The sequence below is a fragment of the Bos taurus genome, chromosome 1, assembly GCF_002263795.3.
Source record: "Bos taurus isolate L1 Dominette 01449 registration number 42190680 breed Hereford chromosome 1, ARS-UCD2.0, whole genome shotgun sequence".
Lineage (NCBI taxonomy): Eukaryota > Metazoa > Chordata > Mammalia > Artiodactyla > Bovidae > Bos > Bos taurus.
The window spans coordinates 82,958,102-82,980,165 of record NC_037328.1 but is presented as its reverse complement, the minus strand read 5'-3'; the positions used below and the strand labels follow the sequence as shown (position 1 = coordinate 82,980,165).

General features: G+C 50.9%; 2 protein-coding genes and 1 long non-coding RNA gene across 5 annotated transcripts; 2 read left to right on the top strand and 1 right to left on the bottom strand.

Moving 5' to 3' along the window:
• Nucleotides 1-1,005: 1,005 nt before the first annotated feature.
• On the top strand, nucleotides 1,006-11,275 carry AP2M1 (adaptor related protein complex 2 subunit mu 1). 2 transcript variants are annotated; one of them, NM_001034523.2, is made up of 12 exons: nucleotides 1,053-1,107; nucleotides 3,008-3,124; nucleotides 4,936-5,201; nucleotides 5,919-6,001; nucleotides 6,416-6,421; nucleotides 6,613-6,748; nucleotides 6,839-6,980; nucleotides 7,484-7,603; nucleotides 7,708-7,843; nucleotides 7,947-8,044; nucleotides 8,565-8,676; nucleotides 9,330-9,937. In NM_001034523.2, the coding sequence occupies exons 2-12, from the start codon at nucleotides 3,051-3,053 to the stop codon at nucleotides 9,462-9,464; spliced, it is 1,308 nt and encodes a 435-aa protein (NP_001029695.1). In that variant the 5' UTR covers nucleotides 1,053-1,107; nucleotides 3,008-3,050; the 3' UTR covers nucleotides 9,465-9,937. The 2 variants fall into 2 exon arrangements, with proteins under 2 accessions (XP_005201651.1, NP_001029695.1); XM_005201594.4 differs by lacking the exon at nucleotides 6,416-6,421 and having other exon boundaries at nucleotides 1,006-1,107; nucleotides 9,330-11,275.
• On the bottom strand, nucleotides 10,797-12,291 carry LOC101907353 (uncharacterized). The gene is made up of 3 exons (XR_009495112.1): nucleotides 11,725-12,291; nucleotides 11,281-11,413; nucleotides 10,797-11,013 (listed from the first exon to the last, which is right to left on the bottom strand). It is a non-coding gene; the product is annotated as an uncharacterized lncRNA (long non-coding RNA).
• On the top strand, nucleotides 11,972-20,436 carry ABCF3 (ATP binding cassette subfamily F member 3). 2 transcript variants are annotated; one of them, NM_001083457.1, is made up of 21 exons: nucleotides 11,972-12,054; nucleotides 12,289-12,436; nucleotides 12,577-12,656; nucleotides 13,138-13,184; nucleotides 13,351-13,448; nucleotides 13,547-13,669; nucleotides 13,843-14,109; nucleotides 14,423-14,503; nucleotides 14,592-14,651; nucleotides 14,749-14,805; nucleotides 14,918-14,940; nucleotides 15,051-15,106; nucleotides 15,220-15,420; nucleotides 15,520-15,596; nucleotides 17,601-17,645; nucleotides 17,727-17,859; nucleotides 18,464-18,552; nucleotides 18,655-18,746; nucleotides 18,922-19,054; nucleotides 19,192-19,279; nucleotides 19,368-19,815. In NM_001083457.1, exons 1-21 carry the CDS (start codon nucleotides 11,982-11,984, stop codon nucleotides 19,524-19,526), a joined length of 2,130 nt encoding a protein of 709 aa, NP_001076926.1. In that variant the 5' UTR covers nucleotides 11,972-11,981; the 3' UTR covers nucleotides 19,527-19,815. The 2 variants fall into 2 exon arrangements, with proteins under 2 accessions (NP_001076926.1, XP_024845674.1); XM_024989906.2 differs by lacking the exons at nucleotides 11,972-12,054; nucleotides 12,289-12,436; nucleotides 12,577-12,656; ... (1 more) ...; nucleotides 13,351-13,448; nucleotides 13,547-13,669 and having other exon boundaries at nucleotides 14,010-14,098; nucleotides 14,396-14,503; nucleotides 19,368-20,436.
• Nucleotides 20,437-22,064: the final 1,628 nt, after the last annotated feature.

Below are 22,064 nucleotides of genomic sequence, written 5' to 3'. Positions count from 1 at the left end.
TAGGAATAGTAGGATTTGCAACTAGTCTTGCCCTTTCTTGCCCTTGCTTCCTCTCATGATGGGCTCGGCCCTGCCTAAGGAAGGCAGAATGGTATCTCTCCCTACAGAAAGAGAAGAGCCAACAGATGTTCTTCAGGTCCTGCAAGAGCCAGGCAGGCCTTTCATGTGCTAGGATTGGCTCTGCCTCCTCTTAGCTTGGATGTGAAGGTTATTCATCAAAGAAGGGATTTCAAATACCATGTCCAGTTAAACTCAACTTGCCAACAGTTTTCTAAGCCACATATATGCCTGTCAGTAGAAGGCACACAGGTCCTGACCTTGAGGACCTCATAGTCCCATAGGTATATAGCTGAGGTAGAACACAAACATATTTTGAAAAATTTTAGCTTTTCTTCTAAATATTTGATGCCTTACTCCCTGCCCCCTACCTTAAGTCTTGATTCCTGGGAAAAGGCTCATGTCTAGAACAAATATACGATGCAAAAAAGCTTGGGAAAATCAGAGGTGATGTTATAAAGCAGTTAACTCAGCACAAACACTTATACTGCCAGTCCTGTGTGTGTGTGTGTGTGTGTGTGTGAGTAAAATGACAATCAGTCCTCGGACTCTGGAGACTGAAAGGCCTACAGCAATCCAAGGCTTAACAGATGGGCTTCAACAAATGGCAGTAATCCTCTGAGGCTCTCACAAACTCTGAAAGACGAACAAGAGGGATTGCAGAGACTACAATTCCCAGAACGCTCAATGAGGAAAAGGAAGTGAGCATAGCAGCGTATTGTGGATTGTGTATTTCGGGTGGGGCCGAATAAAGCCCCTCCTACTCCTCGCCCAAGGCACGCCTAGTCCCTCCTTCGAGTCTCGAAGGCTGTCGGTAGTTGTAGTTCTGCCAAACCTAGGGGAGCTTAAAATTTTAAGAGATAAGGCCGAGAGACCTGTCGGGATTTGTAGTCTACGCCGTCGGCGGACGCGCACGCGCAGTTGAGGCCGGGGCGGGGCCGCAACACTGCAGTGAAAGCCGAGGCAGCGGGCAGGCGAGCAGGGGGCGGGCGGACATCTTGGGATCCGGAGAGTGGCCGGGCCGGCCGAGCAGAGGGCCGCGGACACCAGGTGAGCTCGGGATCTGGCCGTACGGGGTGAGGGAGGACGCCTCCCTGGCTGCCCAGCTTTGCCGTTCACTGCACTGCGCTACGCGGAAAGCAGCCCACACCCGGGAGTGGCCTCAGGCTTCAGATCAGAAAGGGAGCTGACGGCGGGGCGGGGGAGCCCTGGGCGCGGTTGCAGGACAGGCGTGGAGCGGTGCCCTCCACCTGACCCGCCCGGAGCTTCGCTTGAGAGGGAGACCCTCCTGGAATCCTCCCAGACAGAGACGCCGCGCGGCGGCCCCCTCCCTGAGATCGTGACAACCTCCTAGCCCTCGGCGCTTCCTCCTCCCGGGGCAAGGACAATTCCCCCATCCCCTAGGACGGTGACACCTCTTTGTACCGCCTCCTTGGACTGTGACAAGCTCCCCACTCTGCGGCACCCTCTCCTTGCAGTTGAGTGACAGCCCCCGCATGCCGTGGAACCATCTTTACCCGTGATGTCCTCCTCCCCGGGGCGAAAAGCCCACCACCCGCGCATGCTTATACACCTGCGTACCACAGCAAGCTACGTCTCCTCAGCTTTCCCTTATTCACCACTATTAGTCTCACCCTGCTGTTTTTTCCTCTTCAAAGCCGTGACCTTTGCCATACTGGAAACTCTTTTCTCCAGGTGCCCCCACCAGCTCTGTTGCTGCTGTGGGCTCACCTGAGTACACTGCCTGGCTGTTGCTGCCAGTCTATCCCTTAACTAAATACTCCTTTCCTGACCTGGGCCCCATCTCTGCTTTGATGCCCTGCCCTCCCTACCACCTGATCCCTGTGAACTTGCTTCTTTGCCCAGGGCTCTACCTCCATTTTGCGCTTTCTCTCCTGGTCTCTGGGACTGAGGAATGGGAAGTGTCCAACCACTTTGAGAGACTTCTCATTCTCTCAGCCTGGGACACCTTGACTGCTATAGTAATACACTTTATTTTCCAGTTTAGAAACTGAAAGTCTCCTAAACTGCCCCTCTTGTGAAATTAACACCAAGGCTAATCCAGGAAATCTAGAATTAAATTAACCCTTTTTCTCCTTGCAAACAATCTAAATCAGTTGGACCCAAGTAATTTAGATAGTTCCGGGATTCTGCCCCTTGTTTTTAGGCATACAGGTCAGAAATGAATTATGTTGCAGGTCTGGAATCAGAATTTTCACTGGAAGGATCTTTAAAAGAGAGGTGGTCAGAAATAACTAATAAGCTGCTTGGGTCACTGAAGTGTAGTCTGTCAGGGCTGGGGCCTTTCTACTCTGCTGTTTTACTTGTTTATTTGACTGCCTGGGAGAGGTTGGAGCAGCACTCCTGGGTTGATGTCAGGGCCTTAGGGCTCTCTTCTCTCCTCCCCAATCCCTGCACACCCTTTCCTAGAATGTTTAGACTTTTGTGAATTAGAGAGCCAGAGGTTCAGGTCCTGCTGCCTTCTCTGAAGGGTAGTGGAGCCTGAGAGACTAGCGCTCCTAAAGTTCTGCCTGGGGGCCCCAGGCCTGAACCAGCTGGAGTAATTCCTACCGCCATTCCTGCACCCGCAGGCAGGCCTTTGCAGTGACTCACCAGCTAGAGCCTGATTGAGAGTCAGCACAGGAAGGGGCCTTGCTGAGCTCAGCGCTGTGAAAGGGGGAGGGGGCTACTCTGGGCTCAGTCCCAGGAAAGGGAGGGTCAGAATGGCCTTAGAATCCTGGGCCTAAGTCCCTCTCCTTTTCTCCCTTCCAGTATGGGATAAACAGGAACTGGGGCCTGGTGAAAGGGAGGGGCTTGGCTAAGAGGACTGTAGGGTCACTTGCTGGAGGGTTGAGTCAGGAAAAAGGCCCAGCCAGTGACTTGGACAGCCCCTTAGGGGACAGGGCTCGGATTCTGCCGCCTTCCCTTACACTGCCCCCATCTATCCTAGGTCTCTTCTCAGAGCGATGGGCTGCGAAGACTGAGCTGCCGCCATGATTGGAGGCTTATTCATCTATAATCACAAGGGGGAGGTGCTCATCTCCCGGGTCTACCGAGATGACATCGGGTGAGTGCCCTGGCTGAGCCAGCTGTGCCCCCACTCCCATCCCTCCTCTCCAGCATGCAGGGCCAGGTCTCTTTCTCCCAGAGGCTTGATCTGGACTATTCCCCACCCCTTGCTGCATCCTGGATGCTCAGCTATTACAGCCTGGTTCCCACTAGGTCTGGTGGTATTGGCCAAGCAGCTAGTTGCTGGCCACTCAGTGGGACCTGTGAAATGGCAGGACCCCCACAGTCCTAGGAACTCCTACCCTTGCTGCCTCCTGTTCCCTGTAGTGACAGACCTAGTTGCTGGAGATGAGTGCTTTTGCTTGAAGGGTTGATCCCTCCTTTGAGAAGGGAGATCTGTCTCTAGCGGGTGGAATTAGTGGTCAGGCTGGCAGTACTAATCTAAGTCTTGCTCTCAAAAGCCCTTCTTGTGGTGAGAGCCTTCACTGGACTTGAAAGCCTCTTCAGGCTGCTGAATCCTCTCCCACTCCCTTTCTCAGGAGTCAGGCTGCTGACTCAGCTGTTTTCAGTTCCTCTGGGCCACTCCAGGAAGAGAGGTGCTGGGCAAGCCTGAGGCATTCTCTGGGTCACCAAGGGATGAGCAGGGAGGCTGTGCTGCTTTCCTGGTCTATCAGAGTAGACCAGGAACAGCTCCTTGTCTGTGTCGTCAGACCTCTACGAGGAGACATAGCCTCACTTACTCTGCCCCACCTGCATGCCACTGACCTTCCCTGACAGAGGGGACTTGTCCTAGCCTCAGGAGCTCTAATGAGATTAGGTTCCTCTGGTTCATGCTGCCCTGTTTTTCTTCCTAGAATTGCTTAGACTAGACAGTCAGAGATGGGCCTGCTACAGTGGCTCCCAGCTTCGTGGCTAATGGGGATAGCCTGGCCTTTGTGCCTGTTTGTTGGGTGGTGGTGGGGCATGAGCTAGAGACATGGCAATGCCTGGCATGCCTGTACCCATCCACACCCCTCCTCTGGCCCTGGAGGGCCTGGCTGAGCCTACCAGGGCACACACTGTCTTGCATGCCTTGCTGTGCTCTGCACCCCTTGCCTGTTGCCCATCTGCTTCCGCCGCATGGTGTGTGCTGCCCACCCCAGTGTGTTGTGTCTCTAACCCTCTCTCTCGTTACTGTCACTCTCCTCTTCTCGGTGGCGTCATTTCTCTCATCCCATCTCATTGGCTGCTGTAGCAATAGGTAAGCGGCCTGTCAAGCTGCTGCCCAGGCACAGGTGGGTGGGGGGCCCTGCCCCCCCATCACTGTTCTCTTCATTCTTTTTTTCATCCCTGAACTTGCCCTGGAATTAGATCCTGGACAAGCATGGGTGACCCAGCTCTGTGACCCCTTGGCTTTTCCCTTAGTATATTAGAGCCTTCTCTGAAGGCATGCTGGCTTTGCTACCTTCTGGAGGACTCAGCCTTCCCCGCTGGTGGAATGACTGGAGAAGCAGCAGTGTCTCTCTCTTTTCTGGGCCTGGAGCTTACTGAGAAGCTATAGAGGTGGAAGCAGGGAAACTGCAGCCAGGCATGGGAGTCAGGAACATATTTCCTCTAAATCCGATAGACCTCACTTTATTATCTGCCCTACTGTCATCGCCACTTGACTTTCTGTCTCTCATGGCCAGATGTCAGCCTGGCTCTGGCCCTTCTCTTGAGCCCCTGCTGGGAGGAATCTTAGAAACTGGCCCGACAGTTAAGGCATTGGCTTTCGAGTATGTGTCAGGCTTCAGCAGAGAGGAGGGTGGCTATTTGTTAGCAGCTGTGGTTGATCCCCACGGAGTGAGGTTTGCCTGTACTGAGCAGCCTCTGTGCCCTCTTTTCTCTCAGGAGGAATGCAGTGGACGCTTTTCGGGTCAATGTTATCCACGCCCGGCAGCAGGTGCGCAGCCCCGTCACCAACATCGCTCGCACCAGTTTCTTCCACGTTAAACGGTCCAACATCTGGCTGGCAGCTGTCACCAAGCAGAATGTCAATGCTGCCATGGTCTTCGAATTCCTCTATAAGATGTGTGACGTAATGGCTGCCTACTTTGGCAAGATCAGCGAAGAGAACATCAAGAACAATTTTGTGCTCATATATGAACTGCTGGACGGTGAGGCTGGTGGGGCAGTGGGTCCAGGGTGGGAAAAAGCTTGGTGGGGCCTGGCCTGGAGGTGGGAGTAGGTCTGAGGCTCGCTCCAGTGCCCTCTAAACTTTGTTTCCTATATGGTCTTTTGAGCCAGGAGGAGGACAGTCCAAATCCAGACGTAAAGACTGATCTGAAGTGAATACAGAAATAGGCTAGCGAGTAGAGGTGGGGGAAGACCGAAAGGTCTTTTGGTGGCTGGTCCTCCTGCTGTTCAGTTAAGCACACTTCATTCTCTTAACCTTGTGGTTTGGGCCTTACTACACTGACTGTCCTACCAGCTTTCCATATCAAGAGCTGCCTCAGAGCCTGGGTTAGGATGTGATATTGCAGGTTCCTCTGGATGTATTGTTTCCTCTGTAGGGTATGATTTAAGTGAACGGAGTCCTTCCACCTTCCCACATCAACACTCTGTATTTTAAGGGCTTAGGGCTTCTGGACTTCTTACCCACTGGCCATGTGACTCTTCTGATTTTTTTCTATTTGAAAAAAATGTAATGTTTTAACTGTTTTCTTATAAAGCATATATTCTAGAGTAAATGCTACAAAGCTAGAAAAACCTTGCTGTAGATGATGCTACAATGTCTTTTAGAGCTATGCTGGCCAGATGTATCCAGGCTGGGGGGATGAGAAGTAGGAGCCTTCAGCTTTTTCTAGGAGCTGATGAATCCCTTCCTTTTGCAGAAATCCTAGATTTTGGCTACCCACAGAACTCGGAGACAGGTGCACTGAAAACCTTCATCACCCAGCAGGGGATCAAAAGCCAGGTACTCATACTGTCCAGGCTATAGTCAAGGTGGAGCCCAGCCGCCCTTCACCCCGGCTGGCCCGCAAGCCTTTTCTGAGCTGACACATGAGCCCATCCCTGATAGGAAGTGCTGGCCTGAGCCTTCTGCCCTGACTGCAGGCCTGTTCTGCTCTGTGTGGCCTTCTCCCACCCCTGGAGCTTGCCAACTCAGCGTTTCTGTTACTGGGAATACAGTGCAAGCAGTTTCCTTCTGTGTTGTGGGGAGTGGGGTGTGGGCTGCTCTGGAGGCTTTGATGTTCCTCAGGAGGAGAGAGCCTGGGCCCCCTTCTAGGATCCAGGCCTTATAGCCTTCTCCTTCTTTTCTGCCTGCCTCTTCACATCTGCACTCATCTGCTGCTTCCTGTGGGCACCGTGTTGGCTCTGTGTTCTCCAGCATCAGGTAAGCTGTTCCCTCAGCTTCCACCCTTGCAGCTTTGCTCAGTTTTCTCCAGGCCCTGCCCCATGGGGGAAGATGGGTCACACGGTGTGGACTAGAAGGCTGAGGGGATGAGGGTGGAGTGGGGATGGAGATAAGAGAATTGAAGGGGGTGAGGAGTGAGGCCTTGTTGTTTGTCTCTGTGCCCCATGTAGACAAAAGAAGAGCAGTCTCAGATCACCAGCCAGGTGACAGGGCAGATTGGCTGGCGGCGGGAGGGCATCAAGTATCGCCGGAATGAGCTCTTCCTGGATGTGCTGGAGAGTGTGAACCTCCTCATGTCCCCGCAAGGTGAGGGCCCTCGCGTGATGAAGCTGGAGGGGAGCCAGGGCAGGATATTGGTCCTGACTCAGCTGCTTCTGGTTATCTGTCCATCACCAGGGCAGGTCCTGAGCGCCCATGTGTCAGGCCGGGTAGTGATGAAGAGCTATCTGAGTGGCATGCCTGAGTGCAAGTTTGGAATGAATGACAAGATCGTCATTGAGAAGCAAGGCAAAGGCACAGCTGATGAAACAAGCAAGAGGTGCCCGAAGCAGGGTAGCTGGTGGGAGAGGGTGGACCTTGGACGGCTGAGCAGAGCCTGGTGAATCACAGGTTCCTTCTAGATTGCATGTCTGCAGTAATGCAAACTCTTACTTCCCAAGGGTGTGCTTGGCTGGTTGCTCTTAGTATCTGTGTTGAAGAGATGAGGGGGTTGTCCTCACCCTACTCAGAGTAAGCCCCTTTTTTTGGTCCCAAGGACCAAGATTCTTCGTACATACTGATGGCCTCTGCCCAGTGTGCCTGAAACTTTTGTGTTCCACACAGCAAAACTCTCAAAAGATAATGAGTTTGCAAAGCTTCCACTCATCCGTAACTCTAGGAAAGGGACCCCCAAGTGAGAAACCTGCATTCTGGCAGCTTTCCATAGGTTACAGTGCAAGCCTTGTCCAGGCTGTTGCAGCCTTTGTGGGTGGGGTAGTCTCCCAGCCCGACTCACTGCTGCCATCCTTGTATACCAACAAGACCTTCTATCCCTGCTTGCAGCGGGAAGCAATCAATTGCCATTGATGACTGCACCTTCCACCAGTGTGTGCGACTCAGCAAGTTTGATTCTGAACGCAGCATCAGCTTTATCCCACCAGATGGAGAATTTGAACTCATGAGGTGCCAATGGGGTGTGAGGAGCAGGGGTTGCTATTGGCAGAGAGCGGGGAGAGGGGGGAGGACAGGCTCTGCTGTGCCAACCTAAAGCTGTCACACCCCTGAAGGTATCGCACCACCAAGGACATCATCCTTCCTTTTCGCGTGATCCCACTAGTTCGGGAAGTGGGACGCACCAAGTTGGAGGTCAAGGTGGTCATTAAGTCCAACTTCAAACCCTCACTACTGGCTCAGAAGATTGAGGTGAGGATAAGGGGCTTAGGGAGGAGGAAGCACTTGTCTCTAAGAATAAAGGCAGGTGATGTCAGGATTCAACAGAGCTCCCTGACATGTGTGTCACTTCCAGGTGCGGATCCCAACCCCACTGAACACTAGTGGGGTGCAGGTAATCTGCATGAAGGGGAAGGCCAAGTATAAGGCCAGTGAGAACGCCATCGTGTGGAAGTGAGTCTTTCCTTCATGAGGGCACAATAGGGCTCAAGAAACCTTCGTGTACCCTCTTGTTAAGTGTCACCTTTTGTGCGCGCACGTGTGTGTGTGTGTGTGTGTGTATTGGGCGAGTGGGGGTGACTGCTTCTCCTGGAGCCCCGGTTGTGTTCTCATCCATTGTACCTCTGTGCAGTTGTGCACATGCCTGCACTGGGGTACCTGCATGCATGCTTTGTCATGATTCTTTAATGTTTCCCCATTTGCCCTTGTACCTCTGTGAAGTAGAGAGCAAGGGATAGCTTGGCCATGTGTCTAAGCAGAAACTGCATGCAGCCCGCAGTGCTAAAGGAATAACAGACCCAAGGTTTCATAGCAAGAGGTTATCAGAGTCCTCAGCACCTTGCCTTGCCCTGGCACCTCCCCTGAGCTTCTGGGTTCTTTTCCCCCCACAACCTCCTTAAAGGGGCATCAACCCCCCTTGAAGCTTTTCTTAGCTACTAGGGGCCCGTGCTGCCTGTTGACCCTGTGTTTCCAGGATCAAGCGCATGGCAGGCATGAAGGAATCACAAATCAGCGCTGAGATTGAGCTGCTGCCCACCAACGACAAGAAGAAATGGGCTCGACCCCCCATTTCAATGAACTTTGAGGTACGGCAGAGAAGGGGCCTAGAGCAATGTGTGCTAGGAAAGACCTTAGAAATCCTTCCAGTCTACCTCTGCACCTACCACCTTGCTGATGATGAAACTGAGACCCCTGAGAGGTGATTTCAGTTCACAGACCCATTCCTTCCCCTGCAGGCTTCCTCCTAGAAATTGATATTCACACTGACAAAAATCTTTGACTTCCTTTGGCTGGTCATAAAACAATTCTTAGGAAAAACTGAGATTGCTTGCATGCTCAGTAAGACACAAGACAGGAAAATGGGCTGACTTTGCTTTATGCACATTAAACATGTAATTTTTTCCACCTTACTGTTTAAGTCCATAAAACTGAGCAGGATAAGTATATTTTAAGGTAGGTCTTTGGTTGCTGTCACCTCCTGATTAAAGGAACTGATTCAGGTCATCACAGGCAGGGCCTGACTTCAAACCCAAATCATAGATTGCTAGTTATGCTTTCTTCTTTAGTAGCCTCTTAGAGGACCTCTCACCATCCCAGCTTCCCAGAGCTTCTTTCAGGGTCCCAGTCATTCAAACCCTTCTAGTAGAGAGAGGAGGTAGGGCAGGGCTGTGGAACTTCCCCAAGGAGACTGGCTATGAAAGGAAGGCCACATCCCTAACTGGAGCTATCCCTTGCCCAGGTGCCATTCGCACCTTCTGGTCTCAAGGTGCGCTACTTGAAGGTGTTTGAACCGAAGCTGAACTACAGCGACCACGATGTCATCAAATGGGTGCGCTACATTGGCCGCAGCGGCATTTATGAGACCCGCTGCTAGCTGCCTGGTGGCCGCTAGCCCACCTCCCCACCCACCCTCTTCCACAGGTCTGGGTGCCCTTGGCCACCACACATCAGTGTCTCCTCCCTCCTGCTTTGCTGCCTGCCCTTTGCACTAGCCCCCGAGTCTAGGTCTGGACCAACCACATTGCAAGTGGGACTGGTGGAGCAGTCCCTGGGCTCCCTGAATGGGGTGGTTTCAGAGGCTCCTGCTCCACCATCCATCTGCCTGCCCTAGCCCACTGCCAGGCTCTTGAGTTCTGTGACCAAAGCCAAGTGGGCTCCTTCTCCTCCCCTCTCCTATGGCCACATCTCTGGAGTGGGAGGGTTGGCTGCCCCTCACCTCGGAGCTCCCCCAAAGGCCAGTAACGGATCCCCAGCCCTCAATTCCTACTCTGCTTTGGGATAGTGTGAGCTTCATTTTGTACACGTGTGACTTCGTCCAGTTATAAACCTAATAAACTCTGTAGAACGGAGCTGCTGGCTAAGTGTTGAAGTGGGAGCTACAGTGGAGAGGGTTTGGTGGGACTGCCCCTCCCCTGTCTTAACTCAGCCTTGAGTGGAATTCTCTTCTAAACTCTTTTGTCATATCTTAATTGTTATGTCCCTCAGGGCCAACCAAGCCCTTACCCTAACAGGTATTTCCCCCAGAACGCCCTCTGATAGCCTCAAGGGCAAGCAGCCCCACCTGGCCCCAGTTCCCTGAAGGTAGAGATTCTTACCTAAAACCATTCTCAGTTTTAGGCAGGTATTTTTCTAATTAGCAGAGATTAAGGAAGGTGTACATTTGGTCTTCCCAGCCATCCTTAGAAACTGACTGACTTCTTAATTTTATCCTCTTCCCAGTTACTCAAGCTTCCCAGACCTTGGTGGGTATGTTGTAAAAAGGAAAAATTTCACTCTTCCCGGGCCTCTTACGGGCTGCCCCCGCCCCCCATGGCTGAGGGGTTAAGAATTCACCTGCAATGCAGGAGACCAGGCTTCGATCCTGTGTCAGCAAGATTCCCTGATGGAGGAAATGGCAACCCACTCCAGTATTCTTGCTTGGAAAATCCCATGGACAGAGGAGCCTGGCAGGCTACATACAATCCATGGGGTCACTGAACAGGCAGACAGGCCTCTTAGATAATTCCTCCCTCCATGCCTTCCCCTTGCCAAAGAATTGTGTGAACAGGACCCTGAGGGGAATGCTCCATATTCTGCTAATGTGTTAGAGCAAAGATCTGCCATCCCCAGTTTTCCCTTGCTTGGTCTCTGCCTTTTTAAACCTAAGAAATCTAGTAAGAAAATTTCAAACAAGTAGAAAATATATAATGAACTCCCATCATAGTGGTTCAACTTGTGATTAGCTCTTTAATGTCACATCCAATCTGTGTTCATGCTTAAGTGTCCTACAAAAAAACTGTCACAACTTACATCTGGATCCAAACAAGGTTCCTTGATTGGTGGATGCTTCTTAAATCTTAAAAGCCACAGGTTCTCCCTCAGCTTTTGCAGTGTTGTTGAAGAAACCAGATAGTTCTGTAGTTGCCGTTAGAATTCCACTTTCCCTGTGTTTCAAATAAAATGGAAATCTTGTAATATTCCTCAATGACAAAACGATGAATGGGTGTGACTTTGACAATTTTGGAGCCAGTTTGGAAGAATATTCACATTAAATGTGAAGCGGTAGCATTTTGAGGAAATGCCTAACTTCTACCTGAGGGAAACACTGAAAGGCAATACCCTTTTACGGTCACTTACTGAGACTCAAGTTGCGGAGAAGTCTGCTTTGGGTGTAGGTTGGGAATAATAAATACTAATGAAATTACACAGACCTTGTCGATCTGGTTTTCTTGCCCACTGGCGGTCAGTGAGGTAGTGCCCGGGGGTGATGGAAGACCCAAAGGGCGTTATTCGCTTAAGTCTGTTGAGCCGTCAAGTGTGAGAGGTCGCGGGCGGGCTGGCTACCTGATCAAGACAAGCAGCCCGTAGGGCCTGAAAACCGAACAAAATCCGCGACTGCACAAAAAGGCGCCAGAGGCTTCTGAGAACTCAGGCACCAGCGTGAGTCAGCAATGCTCTCAGCGGGCTCCAAAATGGACAAGCACGCAGCGGCTGACGCGTTTCTGGGGAACATGTAGAATCTAGTAAGGCCAAAGTGCTTTATCGACCGCCCTTCTCGGGAGGTTCCCTTCATGGCCTGATAAACCGCGAGCTTCCCTGCACCCCGCCCTCGCCGCCTGCAGGATCTCCACCTCCCAGAAGTCTGAGAACCGCACATGTGGCTAATTCTTTCGTGGAAAAAGAGTCGCGCAAGCGCAGAGAGTGCGTCTCGGCATGGACTCTGAGCGGCGCTTGCGTACGGTACCGCCAGCTCCGTTTGCCCCGCCCACCGGGCTCTGCGCACTCCGCGCCTTTCTTACGTCACCGTTTCGCATGCGCTTTGGAAGGAAGGGCGAGCTTTCGGGGCACCGGTAGGAGGCGGGCCTTGACCGGGGTCTCACAGCGACTGCGCGGACGGGAGCCCGACTGGAACATGGCGACTTGCGCTGAAATCCTGCGGAGCGAGTTCCCCGAAATTGACGGACAGGTCTTCGACTACGTGACGGGTGAGCCGAACCGAATCAACGCGCTGGGGATGCCGAAGTGGAAGTCAGGGCGGGGGGAAGTACTAAGGCAGAGCAGTGGCGGGGACCGCCGCTAGGCCTCTCCTCTGTGTGACCTCTTGTCCCGAGGACCAGTTGGGTCTGGAGCCCGGACTGGGGCCGCAGTACGGGGACCAAAACTACTTGTATGTCCACCTTACCTGGTATCTTCCTCGTGTCTTGACATGCCCTCCCTAGGCGTCTTGCACAGCGGCAGTGCGGACTTCGAGTCTGTGGATGACCTGGTGGAAGCTGTGGGGGAACTGTTGCAGGAGGTGTCCGGGGACAGCAAGGATGACGCGGGCATCAGGGCCGTGTGCCAGCGCATGTACAACACTCTGCGCCTGTACGTGCCAGGGCAGGGGGATTCGTGGGGGAGATGGGAGAGCGGACGGCCAGGTGACAAGACGTGAGAGAACAAGGTCTGATGGCCATAGAGCTTTTTCCTCCTCTTCTAACCCATTGCTTTCTATCCCTACCCTCAAGGGCGGAACCACAGACGCAGGGAAACAGCCAGGTGCTGCTAGACGCCCCCATCCAGTTGTCAAAGATAACAGAGAACTACGGTGAGAGAGAGGGAAGATTGAACTAGCTGCCTTACGTCCTCCACCCCCTAGCCATCTGCCCTCTGGGGCTCAGGACTCTTCTTACCTCTTTTCCACAGGACAAGGTTGTAGGAGTTAGTTGATGTCTTTACTGAGGGCAAATGAGCCATTAATAAAGGGATTAAGATTGGGGAGGTCTCCAAGCTCTTGGGTGTGGTAGGACCCATGGGTCTTGGAGCTGGACAGATTTAGGTTCACTTCCCAATTTTGCAGCTTACTAACCTACTGCATGATCTTGTAGGAGTTGCTTAACTGCTCCTAGCCGCTGTATCCTTAATCTGTGAGTTGAGTTTTTAAGTGTTGAGAGAATTGATACCTATCTCCAGGATTTGTAAAGCTTTCCTTTAAATGTATGTGTCTGTGTCTGATTCATGTTAGCCACTGAAAATGTTAGTTTCCGTTCCCTTAGGGAGAAGGTGACTGCTTTTCTTATCGCTTACAGACTGTGGCACCAAACTTCCAGGTCTGCTAAAGAGGGAACAGTCCTCGGTGAGGAGGGAGAGGAAGAAGAAAGGGAGGGGTCTGTGTCTATGGTGGGGGTGAGAGTTGACTGTTTCTAAATATTGGAGTATATTCCTGGGGCATTTCTGATTGACTTTCCCTGAGTCCTTGAGCCTACACCATAGGATGAAATGCATTATGTTTGGACTCTTAGACGGTGAATGCAAAGAAGCTAGAGAAAGCTGAGGCTCGACTGAAGGCAAAGCAGGAGAAGCGCTCAGAGAAGGACACACTCAAGACCAGCAGCCCTCTGTGAGTTAGTGAAAAGGGCTGAGAAGAGAGCAGAGCAGTCCCTATTGAGATGGAAGGCTGCTTGGGAGTGCTAAAAGCCATCCATTTCTCCCTTTAAGAGTCTTGGAAGAGGCATCAGCCAGCCAGGCAGGCAGCCGAAAGGAAAGTCGGTTGGAATCATCTGGAAAGAACAAATCCTACGATGTGCGAATTGAGAACTTTGATGTGTCTTTTGGAGATAGGTGAGGGAGTGGCTGTGGGGGAGTGGGGCTGACTTTTTTTTTTTTTTTTTTTTACAGTTAAAGGAGAATTTGGAGCAGTGAAATGGGGCTAAAAATAGTTAGGTTTCTTATGTTATACTTGCTGTGTAGCTATCTCTAGAGCCCCCTTTGTCGTCTTCCTGCTACCCGTACAGGGTTCTGCTGGCTGGAGCAGATGTGAACCTAGCATGGGGCCGCCGCTATGGCCTGGTGGGTCGGAATGGGCTAGGGAAGACAACGCTGCTGAAGATGCTGGCCACCAGGAGCCTGCGGGTTCCAGCCCACATTTCCCTGCTGCATGTGGAGCAAGAAGTTGCTGGAGATGACACCCCTGCCCTGCAGAGTGTGCTGGAGAGTGACACGGTGCGAGAAGACCTCCTGCATCGGGAGCGGGAGCTCAACGCCCAGATTGCCGCTGGCAGGTGAGGGCTCCCTGGGACAGACTGACCAGCAGCAGCTGTGCTTCGCAGAGTGCCTGCCATGCTGGCACAATCCGCCATTTGAATACCCATCCTAGTAAGCAGCAGGGCTTAGAGTTTGGCTCGGTGGTGCTGTGCATTCCTTGTTCCTGGCATGGTGGCCGTTGCCCTCACTGCTGTGAGCAAGTCCTTCCTGTGCTCTGTTCCTGTCCCAGCAACAGTGCAGCCAGTAGCCTGCTTTGCAGCTGTCCTGAGGTGCAGGATAAAGTAGTAAACTTCTCCCGCTCAGCCTGATTGCTCTTCCCCCCATTCCTAGGGCTGAGGGTTCACAAGCTGCACAGCTGGCAGAAATCTATGCCAAGTTGGAGGAGATCGAGGCTGACAAAGCACCTGCCAGGTATTTAAAATTCCCTTCCTTCCTTCAGATTTTATCTTTCCTTTCTGTTACCTGTTCCAATCAGGTTCTTTGATTTCTTTACTCCTAGAGCATCAGTCATTCTTGCTGGGCTTGGCTTTACCCCCAAAATGCAGCAGCAGCCCACCCGGTGAGTGGCCCTTACCATTCTTGGCTCTGAACACTGTTGACTGTGCCTCTGCCTCTTCTCGTGAACACTCGCCCCTGATGCAGCTCTGTCTCTTTAGGGAGTTCTCAGGTGGCTGGAGGATGAGACTGGCCCTGGCCCGGGCTCTATTTGCTAGGTGAGTCCCCTGGACCTGTATGTGGATACTATGGAAGATGAGCTTGTCTCTTGGGAGGTGGCGACAAGTCGCTGACCTGAAACCTCAAACCATGCATTCTTCTTTTCCATAGGCCAGATCTGCTGCTGTTAGATGGTGAGTTTGAAATGTGGCACTCTGACTTTGGGGTGCAGAAGGGTGGCATTGTCCAAGTTTCCAGTTCTCTGGCCCTTCAATCCCAAACATGTCCTCCCCCGCTTTTCCAGAACCCACTAACATGCTGGATGTAAGGGCCATCCTGTGGCTGGAGAATTATTTGCAGGTGAGTGCCTCCAGGTGTGGAGCAGGTCTGGGGAGTGTCTGTCTCCAAGGCCTCTGGGGTTTGGGAGCTGATTGCCCTCCCAAACTGGGCCTGCCATCCTGTGACCCCCTCAGACGTGGCCCTCCACAATCCTGGTCGTCTCCCACGACCGCAACTTCCTGAATGCCATAGCCACAGACATCATCCACCTGCACAGCCAGCGGCTGGATGGTTACCGAGGAGACTTTGAGACCTTCATCAAGAGCAAGCAGGAGCGACTGCTCAATCAGCAGCGTGAATATGAGGCCCAGCAACAGTATCGCCAGCATATCCAGGTGGGAGAGCAGGCAGGACTGGGGACCCACCCCATCCCATGGGTACTAGAGTCGTGGGGGGTGAGGGAGCTGAATATGCCTGAACTTGTCCACTTGTAGGTTTTTATTGACCGTTTTCGCTACAATGCCAACAGAGCCTCCCAAGTGCAGAGCAAACTCAAGATGCTGGAGAAACTGTGAGTACAGTGTCCCTGACTGGGCCCTGACTCCTCTTATTTTGTAGGGAATGCCTACAATTCTCATCTTAGCCTCCCCTTCTAGATCTCTCCTTTCCTACAAATCCACTTTTAACTTCCTTCCCTGCAGGAAGGCATCTTGCCCCCAGACCTCGGCAACCATCAGTCTACTTTCAGTCTGTATATATTTGCTAATTCTGAACATTTCATATAGACAGATTCCTCCCTGTGACCTTTTTTTTATGTCTGGCTTCTTTCGCATAATGTCATGTTTTTGAAGTTCATCATGTAGCCTGGATTAGTACTTCACTCCTTTTCCTGGCCAGATAATATTTCATTGCACAGTTACTCCACATTTTGTTTAATGATTCATCAGGTGGTGGACATTTGGATTGTTTTCCGTTTTGGGCTGTTAGGAATAATAATGCTGCTATGAACAAGTTTTTGTGTGGACATATGTTTTCTATTCTCTTGGGTACAGAGCTAGGAGTGGAATTGCTGGGTTATGTAATAATTCTATGTTTAAGATTTTGAGGGATTGCCAAACTTTTTAACAGCAGCTGCACCATTTTACGTTCCTACCAGCAGTATATGAGGATTCCAATTTCTCCGCCTCTTTGCCAGCATTTATTATGTCTTTTGAAGTGTAGCCCTCCTAGTGGATGTGAAGTGATATCTCTTTGAAATCTTGATTTGTATTTCCCTTGTGACTAATGATGTTGAGCTTTGGAGGCATTTTTTACTGAAGTATAGTTGATGTGCAATATTATGTGTTTCAAGTGTACAACATAGTGATTCACAATTTTTAAAGATCATGTTCCATTTTTACTTATAAAATATTGACTATATTCTCTGTGTTGTGTAATAAGTATATCGTTGTAGCTTATTTTATACTTAGGAGTTTGTATCTCTTAATTCTTTACCCTAGTCTTGCTCCTCCCTCCCTCTCCTCTACCCACTGGTAACCACTGGTTTATTCTCTATATCTGTGAATCTGTTTTTTTAGATTTTAGTTTTTTAGATTCCATATATAAGTGATATCATACAGTATTTCTTTTTCTCTTGACTGATTTCACTTAGCATAGTCTTCAAGTCCGTTTATTACAAATGGCAAAATTTCATTCTGTTTTTATGGCTGAGTTGTTATTCAGTCACTAAGTCGTGTCTGACTCTTTGCAACCCCAGGGACTACAGCACCCCAGGCTTTTCTGTCCTTCACTGTCTCCCAGAGTTTGCTCAAATTGTTGTTCGTGAGTTGTTGATGCTATCTAACCATCTCATCCTCTACTGCCCCCTTCTTCTGTTGGCCTTCAGTCTTTCCCAGCATCAGGGTCTTTTCCAATGGATCGGCTTTTTGCATCAGGTGGCCAAAGTATTGAAGCTTCAGCCTCAGCATCAGTCCTTCCAGTGAATATTCAGGCTTGATTTCCCTTAGGATTGACTGGTTTGATCTTAGTAGTCCAAAGGACTCTCAAAAGTCTTCTCTAGCACCACAATTCAAAAGTATCAGTTCTTTGATGCTCAGCCTGTTTTATGATCCAACTCTCACATTCATACATGGCTACTGGAAAAACCATAGCTTTGACTCTACAGACCTTTGTCAACACATTGTATATGTGTGTGTATATGTATATCCATTCATCTGTGGATGGATGGACACTTAGGTTGTTTCTTTGTCTTGGCTATTGTAAACAATATAGCTGTAAACACAAGGATACGTGTATCTTTTCCAATCAGTATTTTTTTTTTTTTCAGTTATATACCCAAAAGAGTATTGGAAGTTTAATCTTGAAGCAACATTTCTAGACATACAGGTGGTAGGGGAGCTTAAAATCGTAAGGCTTAGGATCTTGTGACATTGAAACATATAGTATATTAACTGGGAAAACAAAAACCTACCCCCCCAAAAAAACCTCTGTTCTTTTCGGCATATGTATTACTTGTATGATAAGAACAAATCCATTTTTTAAAGTCACAAATCTAGTCTGTCTCCTCTCTCCTCAGACCAGAGCTGAAACCTGTGGATAAGGAGCTGGAGGTAGTGATGAAGTGAGTGCTGGGTCAGAGGGGCAGGTGGGGAAGCTCTTGTTTCTGGGGCTGCCCTCAGGCTCATCATCCCACCTCCTGCAGGTTCCCCGATGGATTTGAGAAGTTCTCACCACCAATCCTGCAACTGGATGAGGTGGACTTCTACTACGACCCAAAGCATGTCATATTCAGCCGTCTCTCCGTCTCTGCCGATCTTGAATCCCGCATCTGTGTGGTATGGCTACCATCTCTGTTCTGTGAGCTGGGAGTGAACTCTCCCAGTGTGGAGATTGTATTGTGGATTGGTCACGTGGGAGGGAAGGTCCACAGGAGTAGGAGTCAGAGCCTGGGCCGAGGACTTCACTGTACTTGTCCTGGTCCCTCTTCCAGCCTCACAGGGCCACTCTGCAGCATAGATAGAGAGCCTGGCCTGTGGTGTTTTATAAGTACTTAGAGCAGTACTTTATCTTACTGGTCTCAGCTCTGAGTGTCCTCCTAACTGGAACATAGAGGAGAGAGCATGGCTCAGGGTCAGACTTGGGATGTTAACTCTGCTATTTCTTAGCTTGGTTACTAAGCAGACTTCTCATTCTTAAAAGAGAGATAACATCCAGCTTGCTCTGCTATTGGGAGAATTAATTCCCTTGCACTTAGTGGGTACTTGGGTATTGGTCCCCTTCACAGCTTTACTGTTTCCTTCATTTTTTCTCTACAGTTCCTTAAAAATATTTTTTTTTAGTTGTTGGAGTCATTGGGACTATCTGGGATCTATTCTCATCTCCTCTGCTTCTGTATCGCACTCAGGGATGCTCTTTATATACTCATGTGTCATCTTACAGGTTGGGGAGAATGGGGCTGGGAAGTCTACCATGCTGAAGTTGCTTATGGGGGACCTGACACCTGTTCGGGGCATCAGACATGCTCACAGGTAGGGCCCACACCTCCGCTTTCCAACCCCTCCTGTGCTGTAGCTACACTCCTTTATGGTCATTGCCTTCCATCCCCTCTCCTCCTTCCCATCTGTCTGCAGGAATCTGAAGATTGGCTATTTCAGCCAGCACCACGTGGAGCAGCTGGACCTGAACGTCAGTGCTGTGGAACTGCTAGCACGCAAGTTCCCTGGTGCGTTAGGGATTTGAGCTGAGGAAAGAGGGCTGGGCCTGACACCTCCCCCTAGGCTTACCTTGGGTTGCTGAGTCTGGGTGTAAGGATGTGGGCATTGGGGGTGGGGCTGGGTGGATGGTGAAGGGAGGGAGTTGGGCCTGGAACCCATACGGTGGGGTGGGGCCTATTGCAGGACGGCCTGAGGAGGAGTACCGTCACCAACTGGGCCGGTATGGCATCTCTGGAGAACTGGCCGTGCGCCCTGTTGCCAGTTTGTCTGGGGGCCAGAAGAGCAGGGTGGCCTTTGCTCAGATGACCATGCCCTGGTGAGCCGCCTTGACTAGAGCTTTTGCCCTCCACTTTCCTGCTCTTGCCCAGTGGAAAATGATTGTCTTGCCTTGGTAGCAGAGCTCATTTTCTCCCAGCCCCCTAACTTCCCACCTTTCTGGGTTCTGCCTTCCAGTCCCAACTTCTACATTCTGGATGAACCCACAAACCACCTGGATATGGAGACCATTGAGGCTCTGGGCCGTGCTCTCAACAACTTCAGGGTGAGTGTACCTTCACACTGCCCACTCTTTCCTGGGCCTCAGCACGCCTTTGGGCCCCTCTGAGAGCCCCACGGTCTCTGTCTTGCAGGGTGGTGTGATTCTGGTGTCCCATGACGAGCGCTTCATCCGGTTGGTGTGCCGGGAGCTGTGGGTGTGCGAAGGAGGCGGCGTCACCCGGGTTGAGGGGGGATTTGATCAGTACCGAGCTCTTCTCCAGGAACAGTTCCGCCGTGAGGGCTTCCTCTAGGGCCACGAGGCTGAGGACTGTGCCCAGGACATGGACTGTCTTTCAGACCCCTGGGCCACCATGTAGGCAGCCATCTCCTGCCACGAACTTCCCCCAACTTTGGGGACAGCCTTATTCATAAATCTCTCTTTTTGACTGGAGCATCCTCTGCACAACCCGGGAGCCTCACCTAAGGGTCTTTGAGGACTGGTCCTCCAAGGGGAAGGGAGTGGGGGCGCTGCCCTCCCACTGTCCCCGCTGCAACTGGGCTCTGAGTGGCCACTGTGTAAATTAAATATCCCTGCATCTCCCTTGCTCACTCTGCTGCTCCTGGTGCAGGGCTGCAGTGTTCGCCCATGGTTAAGGAGTGCAGTCTCTGATTTGGCATTTTCCTGTGACATTTGTGTCCGTCGTGTGGAGGAGGCCATGGAAGCATCACTGTTGTCCCTGGGGGGAGATGTCTTCAAAGCCGCTGGGGGTCGACCTTGCAGTGGACCAAGCTTATAATGAAGGGCAGTGTATTCCATCACTGCAGTGCTGTGCTCTCCAGCCAAGGCTTAGCTAAGGGGTCTGGGCTCTTCTGTCTCAGCCCCACTGCTTGAGCGAGTAAGCTGATTCTGCAACCTGGCCTCAGACATGGTTTGCCAACTGCTTTCTCCAGTGATCTCTGGCCCAGCCTCACTCTACTTCTCTGAATTGGACCATTTGGGGCCAAAGAGAAAAGTGAGAAACTGTCCCCATTTTGCTTGAGTGGTTTTGTGTTCCTTATTTTTTCTCTTAACCACATAGGAGAGGCCTGGGAAGTAGGGAATTGAGAATGGGGTCTAAGGCAAAGAAAAAGAACATCTTGGTTTCAAATTAACCAGTGTTTAAATGGGGAGAGGGGGTTGTTTAACAGAAGTAGTATGATTTATAAATATTATTTCCTGGATACTCAGCCACTGTATGTAATTGTCGTGCAGAAGACACTAAAATTGCTTTCCTCTTAATGACCGGAGAAACCAGCATCAACAGAAGGAACTTGTCGGCTTCGTGGAGAATTGTCATCACAAAGTTCAACCAAGGGATCTTAACCCAGCCACTGCGGGTCGTGTGATACAGGTCACTGGGGAGGAGACACCTGTCTGGGGGTAAAGGAGAATAAACCTGGAAGGCTCTGCACCAGTGGACTGCTGCACAGCCAGCAGGAAGGGTCACTAAATCTTCCTGCTTCCTCAGCCCCTGTCTCAGGAGTCCTCAAGATGTGGTGTTCTAGGCATGTCTCTGGCCACATGCATGCTCATGGTTCCAAGGACCACAGGCCCCATCACTCTCTTCCAACCTCAGACCTGCATGTGGGCCAGTTGGGGCCATCCGGGGTAGGGTCTGTGCATCCCTGTTTGTCAGCCCCTTCACCCCTCACCAGCTTGTGGTCCCTGTCTGAGTTTTCCCAATTCTTTAGAGTCCCTGGAAATGCCGCCAAAGCTTCAGTGGCAGAGTGTTTCTTTGGAGGTGGCTCTGTGTGTGGAGAGCAGTGGAATTGGATCTGTGATCAGATCCCAGCACTATTACTGGTAATAGAAGGGCTCACCTATATTAATTAGCTGAGTAGCCATGACAAGTCGACCTTTGTACACCTTCTCGGGGTCTACATAAGCACTCAGAGTGATTCCTCTGTGTCCAGTCTATGATTTGGAGGGCCATCATAAGAAAAAGCAGTACATTTTTTTCTGAGTGACTCCAGAGTAGACAGGTTTGGGTTCAAAGGAAGAAAAAACTTTAACAACTCAAACTGCCTTGTTACATACAGTTCCCGATCTCTGGAACTGTTCAGCCCCATGGCTATCTAAAGAAGGGCTCTTTCAAATAGGAGGCAGCATTAGATGGCCTCTAGGCTGGCTCGCAGTTTTATGATTCTGTTAAATAAGAGCCTGTATGTGTGGCAATACAGACCTACACTGCAGACCTTCAGAAAATTAAGATGAGTTAATTGCAGCAGTTGAGAAAGACCCTACAATAAGTATGTAAGGTGAATTTGGGGGGATTTGGGGCATTTGGGAGTTGGGTAGAAAATTCAGGCAGTGTTAGCCTGCTCTCCCAAGAAACACAGCAGAGAGAAGGGAGGAATCTGACACAGGGAAGCACCCCCTTCTACTCTAGAGAGCCTTTCCAACCTCTGCCCCTGGGAGACTGGTTCTTCCACCAGAGCCTTAACAGTCAGGAGCTGGCCAGGTTGAAAAGCCTCTGTAGTCCTGACCTCCTTGCTTCTGCTGGCCTTATCACACTCCAGTGCCTCAGGCAGCCTCGCTGGTCCCGTGTGGGAGGGGGAATGCAGAGCGATCATAGATCCTTCCATACAAGTCTACACAGCAATTGAAGGTACCAGTCAGTTGTTTATTTCAACATTGGAATTGCTGTCAAGATTTGTGGGATATAGACAACTTTAGGTACGTTCTCACTGGTTTCCAGGCAAATGTAAGCCAAGAAGGGACCATTTACCCTCACTGGCCATTCTCCAGCCTAGTTTGTCATTTAGAACCTAACGTCCTACTAAGGGCTTCCCTGGTAGCTCAGCTGGTA

Bases quoted from the DNA above. Each gene is read 5' to 3' on its own strand.
- AP2M1 (NM_001034523.2), top strand. From the start codon at position 3,051: ATGATTGGAGGCTTATTCATCTATAATCACAAGGGGGAGGTGCTCATC. The intron at 5,202-5,918 runs GTGAGGCTGGTG...TTCCTTTTGCAG, and splicing joins CATATATGAACTGCTGGACG to AAATCCTAGATTTTGGCTAC. The intron at 7,844-7,946 runs GTGAGGATAAGG...TGTCACTTCCAG, and splicing joins TACTGGCTCAGAAGATTGAG to GTGCGGATCCCAACCCCACT.
- ABCF3 (NM_001083457.1), top strand. From the start codon at position 11,982: ATGGCGACTTGCGCTGAAATCCTGCGGAGCGAGTTCCCCGAAATTGAC. The intron at 13,185-13,350 runs GTGAGGAGGGAG...TTGGACTCTTAG, and splicing joins TAAAGAGGGAACAGTCCTCG to ACGGTGAATGCAAAGAAGCT. The intron at 17,646-17,726 runs GTGAGTGCTGGG...CACCTCCTGCAG, and splicing joins GAGCTGGAGGTAGTGATGAA to GTTCCCCGATGGATTTGAGA.